Source organism: Catharus ustulatus, chromosome Z (genome assembly GCF_009819885.2).
Source record: "Catharus ustulatus isolate bCatUst1 chromosome Z, bCatUst1.pri.v2, whole genome shotgun sequence".
NCBI lineage: Eukaryota > Metazoa > Chordata > Aves > Passeriformes > Turdidae > Catharus > Catharus ustulatus.
In genome coordinates this window covers 45,486,261-45,500,293 of record NC_046262.2, presented here as the reverse complement: position 1 = coordinate 45,500,293, position 14,033 = coordinate 45,486,261, and the positions used below count along the sequence as shown (strand labels likewise).

Sequence of the window (14,033 nt, the reverse complement as noted above, 5' to 3'; positions counted from 1 at the left end):
TCTTTGTAGGAAATTAACTTTCTTCAATAGTGCATTTGGACTGGCTTGCAAAAAATTACTTTGTAGAAGTGGTACTTAAATAGCGTTCCAGAGACTGCATTAGATAGAGAGCAGCTGAGGCAACTAAGTAGGCTCTATGGTCTTTCAGTCTGTGAACAGAAGAGGTCTCTTCATAGCGGTAGAAATGTAGCAATGATAGATTAAATTTCTGCAAATATGTGTAATGCATTAAAAATTATCAAGAAAAACATGTTGGAATAGCAGGGAGGAGGACTTCACAGTATTTTGTGTCTTTCTCTTTTACACCGCATTGCGAATTAGTCTTTTCCACTCAAATACCCAAACTTTGGAAAATCTAAAGCTAGATGGAGAGTGTAATTGTATTCTACTGACAACTGTGTTGGACTCCATTCACCATTTTATAGGAGGAACTGTAGCAAAACTTTGTGGTAATGACATGAGGAGGTGCAGAATCAGCACCTGTATCAGTTTTAATGCTGTTTGCAAAGAATATTAATGTTTGATTTTTATTTGTTTTCCATGCCAATTTTTTTTTTAACTTTTCAACAGGATCCACTCTGTGTAGCTATGAGCTACAGCCATCAGAATATACTACAGACCCAAGGGCTGCCAAGTTATGTCCGAAATATCCTGTTCCAGAGAGGTAATATAATCAAATTGTCTGATTTGGGATGGAGGGAAATTTGTTTTGATCATGAGAGTTCTTTAGAAAATAACCAACACATGCTCACTCTTACCAGGTAGATATTTCAGTGTATTATTGTGTATATTTTAAAAATTCTGTTTTTTAAAATGCAATGAAAATAACAGTCAAAGAAAATCCCAAATTATCCATGTATGTGTTACTGAAACTATTGAACTGATATCTTCAAATTCTCTTGTCTCATGTGACTGACACTGTTCTAAGTATCAGCTGTTTTACTGCCTTTCACCCTATCTATAGCCAGCTGCCTGTCAGCAATGCAGATCTGAGACAATCATGAAACATTTTTAATCTTTGGGAGGAAAAATTATGTGGGGATGCACAATCTCTGCGACATTCACTTCTTACACCTTACCTCAGCCAGTAAGATAGATGCAAATTGCTTCATTTTTCACTCTTTCAGTCCACAAATGACTAATATAAGGATAGTCGAGTGCCAAAAAGAGAGCTGTATTTTATTGAGAGATCATTTTGAGGTTTATTGTTTTAAGAGAGCTGTGAAATAGGATTGGAAAGTTCATAGCTTCATAAACTCTTCTAGCTCTGCTTCCTGATCTGTGGAGATGAGCATTGCTGAAAAAAGAAGTGATCTGTTAACTGTTGTGCACAGTCTTCTGTCAGTAATAGCACTAACTAGAGAAGAACCATGTTGTGTTTTCTCAAAATTTAGCTTCTCAAATATACTCAGTAGTGGGTGGTAACTGCAGAGTCTTATGCATAGTTTTCTGTTGCGTTTTTTGTACATGTTATATTTGTGTCAGTTCTACAAATTCTGATTTTAAGTCTTTCTTGTATACATTGTAGCTTCTCCACTGAACATTCTTTTTTAAATTAGAGTGACAATTAATGGCAGCTGGAATATTAACTTTTTTTTTACTTTTCTCCATATAGATTAATATTCCATGCAGCTAGCCAGTTGTTACAGCAGTAATACAAAAACAAATGAAAACTTCAATGCCAGCTTGCATACTGAAAAGGCTTGTTAGTCCTAATTTTTGCCAGAATTATATTGACTTCTCATTGTGTGTTCCCACGTCATTCAGTCTCAATGAATATAGCTTAGTAAGAAAACAGAAGGATAGAACAATGCGTCAGAGATTAAATTATGCTATGTAAATTCCTCATAAAAACTACCTTGTGTTATTTTAAATAAGCTATTGTGTAGATGGAGTATTTCCCATTTTTGCTATGGTATTACTGAAGTTTATGACACCTTTGAGCATTTTTGAGATTGGAAAGTCTAAACTTACTGCCCTAAGGCAAAGAAGGCCAACATTGTATCTGTAAACCACTAGTTTCCAGGTTTTTATAGTTAAATTATTTGAGTAAATGTAATTTGAAGGAGAAATGGAATCCATTTGAGACCACCAAATGAAAACCCAACATCTTGTAGACTGAGGCATTCAGGAACAACTTACCTAACAGTCACATTTGATCTGTGTTATGGTTTAACCCCATCCAGCAACCCAGACCCCCACAAGCACTGCTCACTTCCCCACCAGCAGGACTGGGGAGAGAGCTGGCAGGGTAAAAGGTAGAAAACTTGTGGGTTGATATAAAGATGGTTTAATAGGGGAAGGAAACCTGTACACACAAGCAAAGCAAAGCAAGGAATTAATTCACCTTTCCCATGGGCAGGGAAGTGTTCAGCCATCTCCAAGAGATCAGGGCCCCATCACATGCACTAGTTATTTGGGAAGACAAACACCATCACTTGAAATGTGCCCTCTTTCTTCTTCTTTCCCCCTTTTTATGCCCTGTGCATGGTGCCATGTAGTCTGCAATATCTCTTTGGTCAGTTGTCCACTGTCTCTTTGGTCCACCTGTCCTGGCTGCATCTCCTCCTAGCCTCCCATACACCCCCAATGTCCTTTACCAGCATACATGGCCATATGAAAAGCAGAAAAGGCCTTGGCTCTGTGCAAGCCCTGCTCAGCAATAACAAAAACATCTCTCCATTATCAGTCATGTTCAACACAAATCTAAAACAAGCTCCATAACTGCCACTGTGAAGAAAATTAACCCTACCTCAGCTGAAACCAATGCAATCTGTCAAGGATTATGAACCCTCTGATTCCCATTAGTTCCATTGGATGGAGGTAGCATATAGTGGGAAGATTGTCCCTTGATGTTTTCTGTTTGATGACCAGGCTGCTTCACAGCCTTCAGCTGAGGCTGTCAATGTACTCCTACCATCCATTTTCAAGGTATTATGTCCAACTTTGATAGAGCAGTACAGTCTAGCAGTGCAATTAGCAGTATGTGTTTCTTCTGCACCCAGCCTATATCAGCCTCTGTAGACATTACTGCATATTTAGAGGACCCTGGAGGAAAATCTGTCCAGTCCCCTGTAGCATTTATCTACAAACCGGCTGTGCTGAGCTGTGCTGAGGGACTGCCCTTTAGAGGTTATATAGAGCAGCTGGCAGTGGCATTCCAATTGGACTCTCCGTCCCCACACACAGGTTGCTGTACTACCCCTGTACATACACAGGAATAGTAGTGACAGGAAAAAACTCTTTGAAATCCAATATCAATCAGATGGATCTCCTAACTTCATGAATAATGCTTTAAAAGTACAGCTTCTGAGACCATCATCTACTAGCTTGAATTTTATTTGTACTTGTTTATGATTAAGCATCATGTTGCTATTCTTAGAAATTTGTAATTCCTTTTCAGTAAGTTATACACCAAGATATAATCAAGAGCTCATATAAAATAGCACAGGTCATGGAGAATATCTATTACTGTGTTTTTTATTAGGACACTTTAGTTCACCTACTCATTCAGTCAGAACCACTGGAGCAGAAGCAGATCTCAAAAGTGGATTCTCAGGAGTCCCATTTACTCAAGAAAGCTTGTAGGAGCCAATAACCTATTTTCTTTTATTAATTAAAACAAGCTTAGCAATTAATTACTGCACATGAAAATAGGTAACTTAAAATAAGTAGTGAAGTTGCTTTAGGTTAAGGGATATTAGATGACTAATATAAACTCAGAGGCAAAAAGCATGTTTTCTTCTATTGGGATGTATTTTGGAAGACTACTTTAATCTCATTACTTCCCTTTTCAAAGTGATTATTTTTGTATTTGGATGCAGGAATAACATTCTTGTACCTACTCCCACCTCAAAATTTGGGCTTTGTTACTGGTAGTGACAACTTATAAATGCTCTATGCTTTCTATAAAGTTGTAGCAGTTGACAATTGAATAAACCTCTCAAATTTCAGTCTTTTTCAGTAATATAGCATGTAATGAGCAGCAGTATTCCAAAATAGGTTATTTTTTAAGAGGCTAAAAGGATACATAGGCCACCTTTTAAGTAGGGCAGCCGTCATTATGGGTTTAATTTGTTTTTTAACAACTATGACTAATGCACAATTACAATTACAGCTTAACTGCTGTATTCATTACTACCCAAAAGTAGACCATCAATGTGAGCATCTCCAAATGCATTTACCTACTCAGCACAGTAATCCTAGAACCATAAAATTTGCAATCATCAGTGACTTTAAACAAAAACCTGGGATCTACTAATTACCTAGAAATGTAAGGTGATAATAATTTTTCCCAATTTCTTTACAGAATACACATTAGTAGTTTTCACCATGTCATCCTTTTTACCTAGAAAAACAATGGATGGGAAATATGTGCCTAAGGCAGCTAGCACTATGTGTTTAAAATGTGGTTAGAATTTTAGAAAGACATGCCTTAAAATATAGTTACTGAGGACAGAAAATTATTGATTTATAGGTCATTGAGGAAATGGGGAAACTGCAGAAAATTATGTTCATTGCTGCTACAGTCCAATGAAATCTTTCAAGTAAGGAAGATTGGGCAGGTGAAACAATAGAAAGGAAATTTTTTTCATTGTATCCAATTACAGGAAAGAACATGTCTGAAATTCATGTCTGAAGTGTAATTGGGAATTGATCAAATACTGTAATAGGCCACTTTGAGATCTGACATAGCTGATGAGCGAGACAGACTGCCACTAAATAGGAGACATTTAGAAAACAAAATTACCCACTTTTAAAAGGGAAGTTTTTGCTCTCTTGCATCTTTCTCTGAGAGACTTGATAGCAGGTTTTTTGGAGCATTCTGCAAAGTTTTGTTCATAGTCTCAACAGTTTTTTGTGAGGATGTTTCGAATACGGTTCAAAGCAATAGAGGCATCCTGGCATAATTTTAACAAAGTTAATGAATATAAACACTGCGACTGTAATATTCAATACAAGAACAAGCTCAGTATGGGGAAAGACTAGGAATAAATACATTCATTTTACTTTGCAGCAGTTGTGAATGCTGATGTCCTTTAGTACAAAATATATACACTCAAGGATATTGTTATTCTGCAATTTCTTTAGCTGAAAATGTGGACCAGTATTGCATTCTAACATGAGTGAAAGGCATTGTTTCAGCTGCTGGTTCACCATCTGACACTTGAAAGAAGGACATTTAAGTGGAAATAGGAGCATATACTTTCTGCACCTTGTCATTTAAGGGTGGGAGGGTAATAATATCCTATTGGAATGTACACTCCAGCCTCACAGGGTTATTTGTAAGAACTGCATCACTTTCCATTATGATCATCCTCATTTCAGCAGCACTTGTGCATTCAACACATGGTTTCTGGTTATGATGTTATAAGGGTGGAATGATTGCATCTATTCACCTTTCATTTGTGTGTTGATGTGGCATTTATATTAAGTAGGAGTAATTTTTTTTTCTGATTTTTTTTTTCTTGTGTCACCAGTGCACCTATTCCATTCTTCCATCGCTGTGCTCCTGTGAACATTTCCTGCTATGCCAAGTTTGCAGAGGCCCTGATCACCTTTGTCAGTGACAGTAGTGTCTTACACAGGCTGATTAGTGGAGTTATGACCAGCAAAGAGATTATAATGGGACTTTGCTTGTTATCACTAGGTAATTGTTTTTCTCATTACTAGCTATTTCTTAGTGTACTCCCTTAGGAGATTGTTAACACACTCTAACCACAATATAAGCAAAAAACATGTATAATAGCAACAATCCCTTTGAAAATTATTCAGAATGCTTTTTTAAATTTTGTTTGAGAACTGGGTAACATTTGCATAAGTAATATGCATATGCGTTCTGGTTTTGTTTTTCTTACACTGATTACGAGATAGAAGATGCATGGCTTGTTAATTAGCCAACATTAATTTTGATATAATTAAGACAGCATCCACTTTTTCTTAATTTTTATTATGGTATTCCCCTTTTGCATTCATAGTAGTCATCTTCTACCAACTGAAGTCCAAATAAACTCCTTTCAAATAAAAAGGACAAGTTGAGAAATAAACAATAGCACACTCCTGTTGGATGTAGGGGATTTCATTTAGCATATGTGCACAAAGATATGAGAACTTTAAGAGTGAAAACAAAAAAATTAGGTGCCCATATGTTGACTTGTATGTTACCTCCTTCTTCCCCTTCCTTCAAAATTAAAACTTCAGGTCTTTGAAAGTCTCAGCCTTCTATGAAAAGCTGGAAATTCCCAACAGTACAGAGGTGTTGAATTGTTTCTATAGGTGCGAGATGCCTCTAGCCTACAGAGTGACACTGCTCTAGACTGAAGAGCTGTTTTAACAGTAATCTTGTTTGACCTGGAATGTTGCCCACTGACATAAATTGCTTTCCTAGTGAGTTTATTTTGCTCATACAAAGTGTAAAATCTGAAATGCTAAAATGGCAGGATCAAGATATTGACTATGCACATGAGCAGTGTATTGTTTAGAAAGAAATACTGCAAAGATGTATCAGATAGAGGGTTCCTTTGTTTTCTGTTTGCTTTTGTGGTTAAAAAAGGCGGGGGGAAGGAAGGGAAAAAGAAAGGAAAAAAGAAGAGGATGCTACATACCATTAACCCCCACTGCAACCACACAAAAGACCACTGTGTATTTTTTCAACTATAACTGGAATTAGAAAACTGTTTGGAATCTGAAAGCTAGTGGCCGATTCACAGTGCTGCTGTTCAGTTAGAGTCAGAAGTTAGCACAGAATTTACATACGGTTAATTTAAAATAGTTTTTGTAATTTCATAGTTAAACAGAAATTATTTATTTTAAAACAGAGGGTTAGACTGTGATTCAAAAAGCCAGGTTACAGTGCCTTGCATGTAACTGCTGAACACAAACGTGTGTGTGTTGAAATATGAGTATGTACACACCACTCACTTAGCCTTAGCTGGTGTATATTTTTTTACTTATGACTGGCATGACATTTTGAAATACACAGATCTCATATTAACTGCACTTTTTTGACATGTGTATTTGAGTGCAGACTCTACTCTGGTCCTCAGGAGGTGTGCTCATGTTACCAGACTAAAATTACTGTCATGTCTTGCTGTCTGTTTGGTCATTGTCTAAGTACATCTCTGTCTATATGCATGCATTATGTCTTGTGTTTAATATATTGTGTAAATGTATTTATGCTCTCTTTGTTTTAATCAACATTATCAAAGGAGAAGTTGTAGAGGTGCCTAATTTTCCCAACTGTCTATTCAGTGAGTTTGTAAGTCTCAAAAAAGAAATCTGTCTGTAAAAATTCTACTGGAATGCAGTTATCTTAGTGCAGTGTGAAAATTAGGAAGGCTATCTACTTGAAGTAATTAGTCTGCTTATTTTATTTGTTTTCTTTTGCAGTGTTGTCCATGATTTTGATGGTTATAATAAGGTACATTTCAAGAGTACTTGTCTGGATTTTAACGATTCTTGTCATTCTGGGATCACTTGGTAAGTCTTGTTTGTCTCCCAGTTTGAGTGCCCAGTTCCAGTCTTTGTGCTCCATCCATGTCTTAGAGCCCAGCTACATCCCACACAGACCTTGGATCATGCATTTCCCTTCAGCCTTTTTTGATTCATTTCAAGATGCACATCAGAAATGCCACCTTAGTAATTGCAGATCTCTCTTGGAGAGTACATTGCTCCTTGAATATTTGCACACCCTGCTTGGCAGGGAATCTTTATATAAACCCAGCTCACTGGAGTCCACAGGTGTCAGTGCAGGAGATTTCTCACAGCACTTGTAGCACAGCCCTAAATGTTGCCTAGTTCTTAACCTGCCTTCTAAACAGGTCAGCAAGGCAACTAATCCTGGGTGTGTCTGATGGCACTCCCACACCACGGCTTGTGCATGAAGAAATCAAAGGGTAACTATTGTTTTTGCAGCTCTTTATATTTACAACTCTGACGTGTTCAGCAGCCCTTCAGTTCTCTGAGTAGCTCTTTTGAACCTGCTCTTGAAGAGAGGAAGTAAAGGTGCTTGTCTAGCAATTCTAATAAAATCCTTGTATTTCCATATGATTTAGGAAGACTAGCATGACCTGGGTCATGTATGAAATGCAACCAGCCATGCTATCTTGGAAATGACCAAAGGTTGTCCCTTGCAAAATGATGTAACTTATGCGAAAATAGCCTTATTTTATCACATTAGCTTTCAAATTCATAAAATTAAAGTTTTCTAAGCTTATTACTGAGTTGCTAAGCCAAAATATCTGGGCACATAACTGTAGGGAAGGAAAAAAATAGAATAATTGTATTAGGAAGCACTAGTGATTTAATTCTTGCAATTTATGACTGCAGTGGATGGAAAAAATCAACACACCATCTTGGAAAAAATCAACACACCATCTATATTTTTTCAGGATCACTTTGGTTTTCTGATTAATGGCCTCACAATCTATGACCAGGGAAAAGGAAAGATACAGATTTTATTTTTTTCCTTTATATTCTCTTTAGGAGCTGCATTATTATACATACATATACATTCATACATACAACCTACCATAGAACTATTTATTCTTCCTTTTGTTCTTTTATTAACTGTCTAGTGGAAGCTGTGATATTCATTGTTAGGCAACAGAGGAGAACTACCTACTTCTCCCTCCTCTGAAGTTCGTATTGGGTTGAGCATCAGTACTCTTGAGTATTCAGTACCTGACTAGACTTAAAAGGAAAGAACTGCTTTATTTCTCTGGGACAAGACAGTATGCATCACACAGAAGATGGATCATTAATTTATCCTTTTTGTTTTCCTACTAAAACATAGGTGGTACAGGTGTCCTGTGGTGGCTCTATGCTAAACAAAGAATATCTGCCGGTGCTCTTGAATCCCAAATAGCCAAAGACAATCTTCAGGCTCTCTTGATCTATGCCATTGCAGCTACAGTCTTCACGGTATGCTTTGCTAATGATTGTATTATTTTCTTGTTCTTGTCTTCCTATTGGTCTCTATTTTTTTTATTCAGGTGAAAGCATTGTATTTGGAATATTTTAGAACAGTTGATTTCTGTCACAGTTTCTGCTGAAGTAATTTTCCTTCATTATGTTATTTTTTAACTTTCAGGAATTGTTCTCTAACATCTGATTATGAGTCAGAGGAGACTTTCTAGGAATTGTTCTCTAATATATGATTTTGAGTCAGAAGAGACTTAGATCTAGCCCTGCAGGTACTTTAATCTACTGTAAAATGTCCACAGGGACTTCCAAGAATAGGTACGAGATTGGACTGCCAATCCAAAGAGATTTTTCTTAGGTTCTCAGTTCAGAGGTACTTAGTCATTTCAGTATATTTAAAAGTCCTTAACCTACTTCTGAAATAAGTCATTCTCAAAAATCTTTGTGAACTGAAATACTAATACCCATTGAACAAATTTATCTTCTTCGGGCCTTGCTGTTAATTTCAGAGTCACTGAATTTACTACCAAAAACCAACACTGTTTGACTAAATTCACAGGAATTGTAGACTCCCTCTTCTGTTCTTCCTGTTCCTTCACATCTTTATCCAAAAGTTCCTCTCCATTCCCTCTCCTAGATTCTTACTCCCTATGTTATTATACACACACACACACATACACATACATCCAATAAGACCACAACACCATGGTCATATAAATTTTAAATTACCTTAAAGGTAGTTAAAGGTTAAAACTTGCTGATTTAACTGCTTTAACATAATTGAGGATAGAATCTGGTCTTATCAGCTTAAGGCTGATAATGATTCCAAATAAATAATTATGAGAATAGAATTCCCCAAGAGTGTAATTTGGAAAATAATTTATCGCCAGAAGAACTTCATAGAGGTTTTACATTTTGGTCTTGTGACCTTACAGAGTATGTGTTAATCTAGTGTGTTTGAATATCCTAGCTGTGCAAAAGAGCAGATTGATTCTGTTCCAGTACTCTAAAATGTGCTTTGGAAACTGCCTCCTCTAGGTTATCATGTTCTTGATCGTATTAATTATGCGCAAAAGAGTAGCTCTCACCATTGCCTTGTTCCACGTGGCTGGCAAGGTCTTCATTCACCTACCGCTGTTAGTCTTCCAGCCATTTTGGACATTCTTTGTGCTTATCCTCTTCTGGACATACTGGATCACAGTCCTGCTTTTTCTTGGTACTACAGGTAAGCAGTCACTTATTTTAAATAAATTTCACTTCATTTTTATATGGTTTCTAGCAGAGTTGACTTAAAAGCCCGTGGAAATCTCAAAGAAAAAAACCCACTTGTTGTGCTTCTATTCCTGTCTGCTTCACTGACTTCAGAACACTTGTGTCAAGAAGGTTATTGTGCATTTGAGTCTTCATTCTCAGCATGGTACTTTGTGTGTTAGGCTGGCTTTTTGATTTGATGCAAGTTGGCTGGCTGCAAACCACGAGAATCTATTAATAAACTGCTATAACAATTTTTCAAATAATTCCCTCTATTTTTCCACCAAGTATTGTAGATAGTACTCACACAGATGAGTACACAAAAAGGGACGGGCCATTGCACACAATTACTTTCTCCTACAATGTAAATATTCTGATTTTAGTTTTCAGTTGTTTGTAACTTAAGTGTCCAGTCTTGTTCCAGAATCATTAGGGAGATTTTTCTGCTGTTTGTACACTGTATTCTGAGAACAACCAATGTACTCCTAATTCGTGCCTGCTTTTCTGTACATAGAAGGTGAAAGCTTTGTTTGTATTCAGGGTCTGACAAGAGCTTCTAGAATTAATCAATTCTATAGGTCCTTGGCTACTTCAGCCAAAAAAAAGAAAGCACACAGCAAATCCTTTTTCAAAAGTCGGTTATTTTGCAGCACATTGTAGGCAACAGAGGCTGTCATTCATTATTAGATGTCTTAAAATTTTTAAATGTGTTGTTTGCTACTGACTCAAAAGTAGCACTGTTTCAAGTCACAAAGCTATTTCACAGTAATACAAGATAAATATTTTTCATATGCTCAGTTCTTAGCAAGGGTTGGAGGCAACAGAATTCACATGTTCTTGTTCTCATTACTGATGGAATTTTTAGTTTTTATTGCATGCTGTGCTATGTGCAGAAAATGGTCACCACTGAAAGTCTCAGCCCTGTACTTCACTTTCTGAGTCAGACCACTGCACAGGCACTAAATTTTTAGCAGAATGTAGTGTGATACTATAGTTAACTGACAGAACCCTTTGACATGCCTTGATTCTGCAAAAACGAATTTATCTTTATAGCTTATATGTACTCAGTATCATCACTATTATCAGTTAAATAAACTGTGCAAATAAGGCCAAGTCCTTGTTCATTGAAATCAGAATTATTTCAATAGTTAACTTATTTACAAGAAAACATTAATTTTATATGTAAGTATAAAAGCGTAACTAAGAACACGGGTAACATGCTGTGCTGTCAGTGCCAAGTTAAAACAATGGATTTCAAGGTAAGCACTTTATGTACACAATGTTCTTTGCAGTGTTTTTCTGAATCTTATCAGCTGTTCATGTAACTGTTGTATAAGATGAAACATCTTACTGTGCATTAACACATTGAAACAGAGCTTATCCTAGGAGTGTTCTGACATGCTGTCAGTCTCTGTACCTGATATTGCTATTCATTGCTATTCAAGGAGTCAGTGACTTTTTGAATATATGAAATAATTTATTTAGAATTTCCAAGGCTATTCCCATATGTCTGTTAACAGCTGTAAAGCTGCAAAAGCTTACCATAAGGAAAACAAAAGTGATTGTTAATGTTGACGTCTAGATGTAAGGAGCTGATATTGATTCCTACTGTATGAAAAATACTGATAAAGAGGCAAACTCAAATTAGGAATGACTGAAGAAGACTTTCATCATGTTTAACTATATGAATTTTTGCTATGAGGTAGTTGTTAGTTGTGGAAATTTTTTTTAGTGTTTTTTTTTTCAAATACCATTATACTTACTGTCTCAAATGCTCTCTTCTTTAAGAACAATCTTCCTAAACATGGCATTTAAAACTATGAGTAGAATCTAGAGGTGTTTCTGCTGTAAATGGTTATGAACTGCTAATACCATGTGCTTCCTTCATTGTGAGTTGATGTAAACATAATTTTTTTTTTACTCTCATTTTTTTGTAGGTAGTCCTGTCCCAAATGAAGAAGGATTTGTTGAATTTCGGATGACAGGTCCTTTGAAATACATGTGGTGGTACCATGTAGTGGGACTCATCTGGATCAGTGAGTTTATCCTAGCCTGTCAGCAGATGACAGTAGCAGGGGCTGTTGTGACATATTATTTTACAAGGTAAGGATAACTTAGTTCTATAAAGAATAGCCTACACATTGACTTAGCAGAAATAATAAGCAACTGGGTTTCTGGAGAGAATATTTGTGTACATTGTGAAAGCTGAGCAGCAGTTAAATTGACTTGACTCTTTAAATCATGTAAAGTCCTGAACTATCTGTTTTGCCATTTATAGATGGTGTTCTTGACATGTAAGACTTGAAGTCTTATTTACCTTGTAATCTATGCACATTCTACAGACATGGGTGGTTACAAAGTAGGATGCCTCTGGAAGGTCATCTGTTTTGCTAATAATTAATGCTGGTAAGATCTGTAGAGGTTAAAAAAATAATGAAAGGAATTGATTATTACTTTAATTGTGAAACAGTGTCCTTTAAATTATTTACAGTGCTTCACTAGTCTTTATTAATCTTTCTTTCACAGGTAACTTAAGATATTATTAGATTCATCATTTACATTTAGATTCTGACAAGATCATGTACAAATAAAAATTCTTGTAAAATTTTAAAACTCCGTATTTCTTTGCTATATTTGTGAACTAAATTGTGCTTCAGTTTTTAGAATAATGTATGCAGATATTTTTCAAGTGCATGATTCAGATCACAAATGTTTAATTGCTTTGTCTTTTTGATTGAGGCTGTTACCTGAACTACATTTGACTCCTTTTCTACTCTACTCTTCAAAACAATATCAAAAACAAGGAATCAATTTACTGTGCTGTCAGAAATTTTGTTATTTTATTAATGATGAAGTTCTCCAGTATACCAATGAAGTACGTCTACAAAGTTATTACAAGATGTTACAGGGACGTAGTCTTGTGAATAATTAAACCAGATTGACTACAGAAATGAGGAAAATACAGAGGAAAGAGAATAATTCTGTATTGAAGTAGATTGCTTAGCAATATGTATGCTTCATCTGTAAGTTTATGTATTTCCTGTCACTTTAGGGTGAATGATTTTTTAATTGTATCCATACTCTATAATTCCATAACAGCAATTTTATAAGTTAGTAATTCCTCATTTCTCTCTATTGTTATCTTCTTTTTGCATTTTAAGATAGAATCATAATTTGAAAAGTGACTTGTAAAAATGGAAAAGTCATTAATTTGCACTTACCCGTTATTTTGCATATGAGCACCTTTCCAAATCAAATAAGATGAGGTTATCCATGGAGAAATGTTTTATATGTGTTCACTGTTCATTCACCTTAGCCAGATGGATTCTTTTCAAGTCAGGCAATAACAGACCTCAAAGTTTTTTGCATTACAGACTTTGCCCTGAAAAGGAGGAAGTGTTTGGGTTGCCTGGACATAAGACTTAAGCAATTCATGTGATTGTGCCTAATAGGGAGTAGAATTTGTCTTCCCCTAAAAGCTAATTGGAAGAAAATACAGGGTAAACCTATTTTAATCATTAACATCTCAGGATTAAATTATGCAGATATTAGTTTTATGTAATGAAGAATCTACTTTTCTTATCTATTCTGAATTAATTTCTCACTTCTCCCAAGCTGGGCAGATCCTTTATTTTTTGAATGTTAGCACATGTTTCTTAATATACTTATTCTCATGCTCTTATTTCTAAAAAAGAAGAAGAGCTGTTTTTTATACGTTTAATTTGTGCTATTCTTTGAGAGACATGTATAAGTAAGTTTCTTGGTAGAAAAGAAAAATGGCTTAAAACCATGAACTTGAGTATTTATCAGATAAATTAAAAATATTGTAGCTACATTGCATTAAATAACTTGTTTTAAGA

The 14,033-nt window shown here is 35.7% G+C and overlaps 1 protein-coding gene across 6 annotated transcripts in view; it reads left to right on the top strand.

Annotated features, from left to right (window-relative positions):
• The window catches only part of SLC27A6 (solute carrier family 27 member 6), a 151,712-nt gene that overhangs the window by 39,056 nt on the left and 98,623 nt on the right, over positions 1-14,033 (top strand). For 5 of the 6 annotated variants that reach the window (XM_033085320.2, XM_042780143.1, XM_033085322.2 and 2 more), the window contains exons 5-10: positions 571-664; positions 5,481-5,650; positions 7,390-7,479; positions 8,795-8,922; positions 9,961-10,147; positions 12,111-12,276. In XM_033085320.2, the coding sequence (XP_032941211.1) occupies positions 571-664; positions 5,481-5,650; positions 7,390-7,479; positions 8,795-8,922; positions 9,961-10,147; positions 12,111-12,276 (835 nt within the window). Of the gene's footprint in view, positions 1-570; positions 665-5,480; positions 5,651-7,389; positions 7,480-8,794; positions 8,923-9,960; positions 10,148-12,110; positions 12,277-14,033 lie in introns of those variants that run through there. The other variant, XM_033085321.2, reaches the window with a different exon arrangement.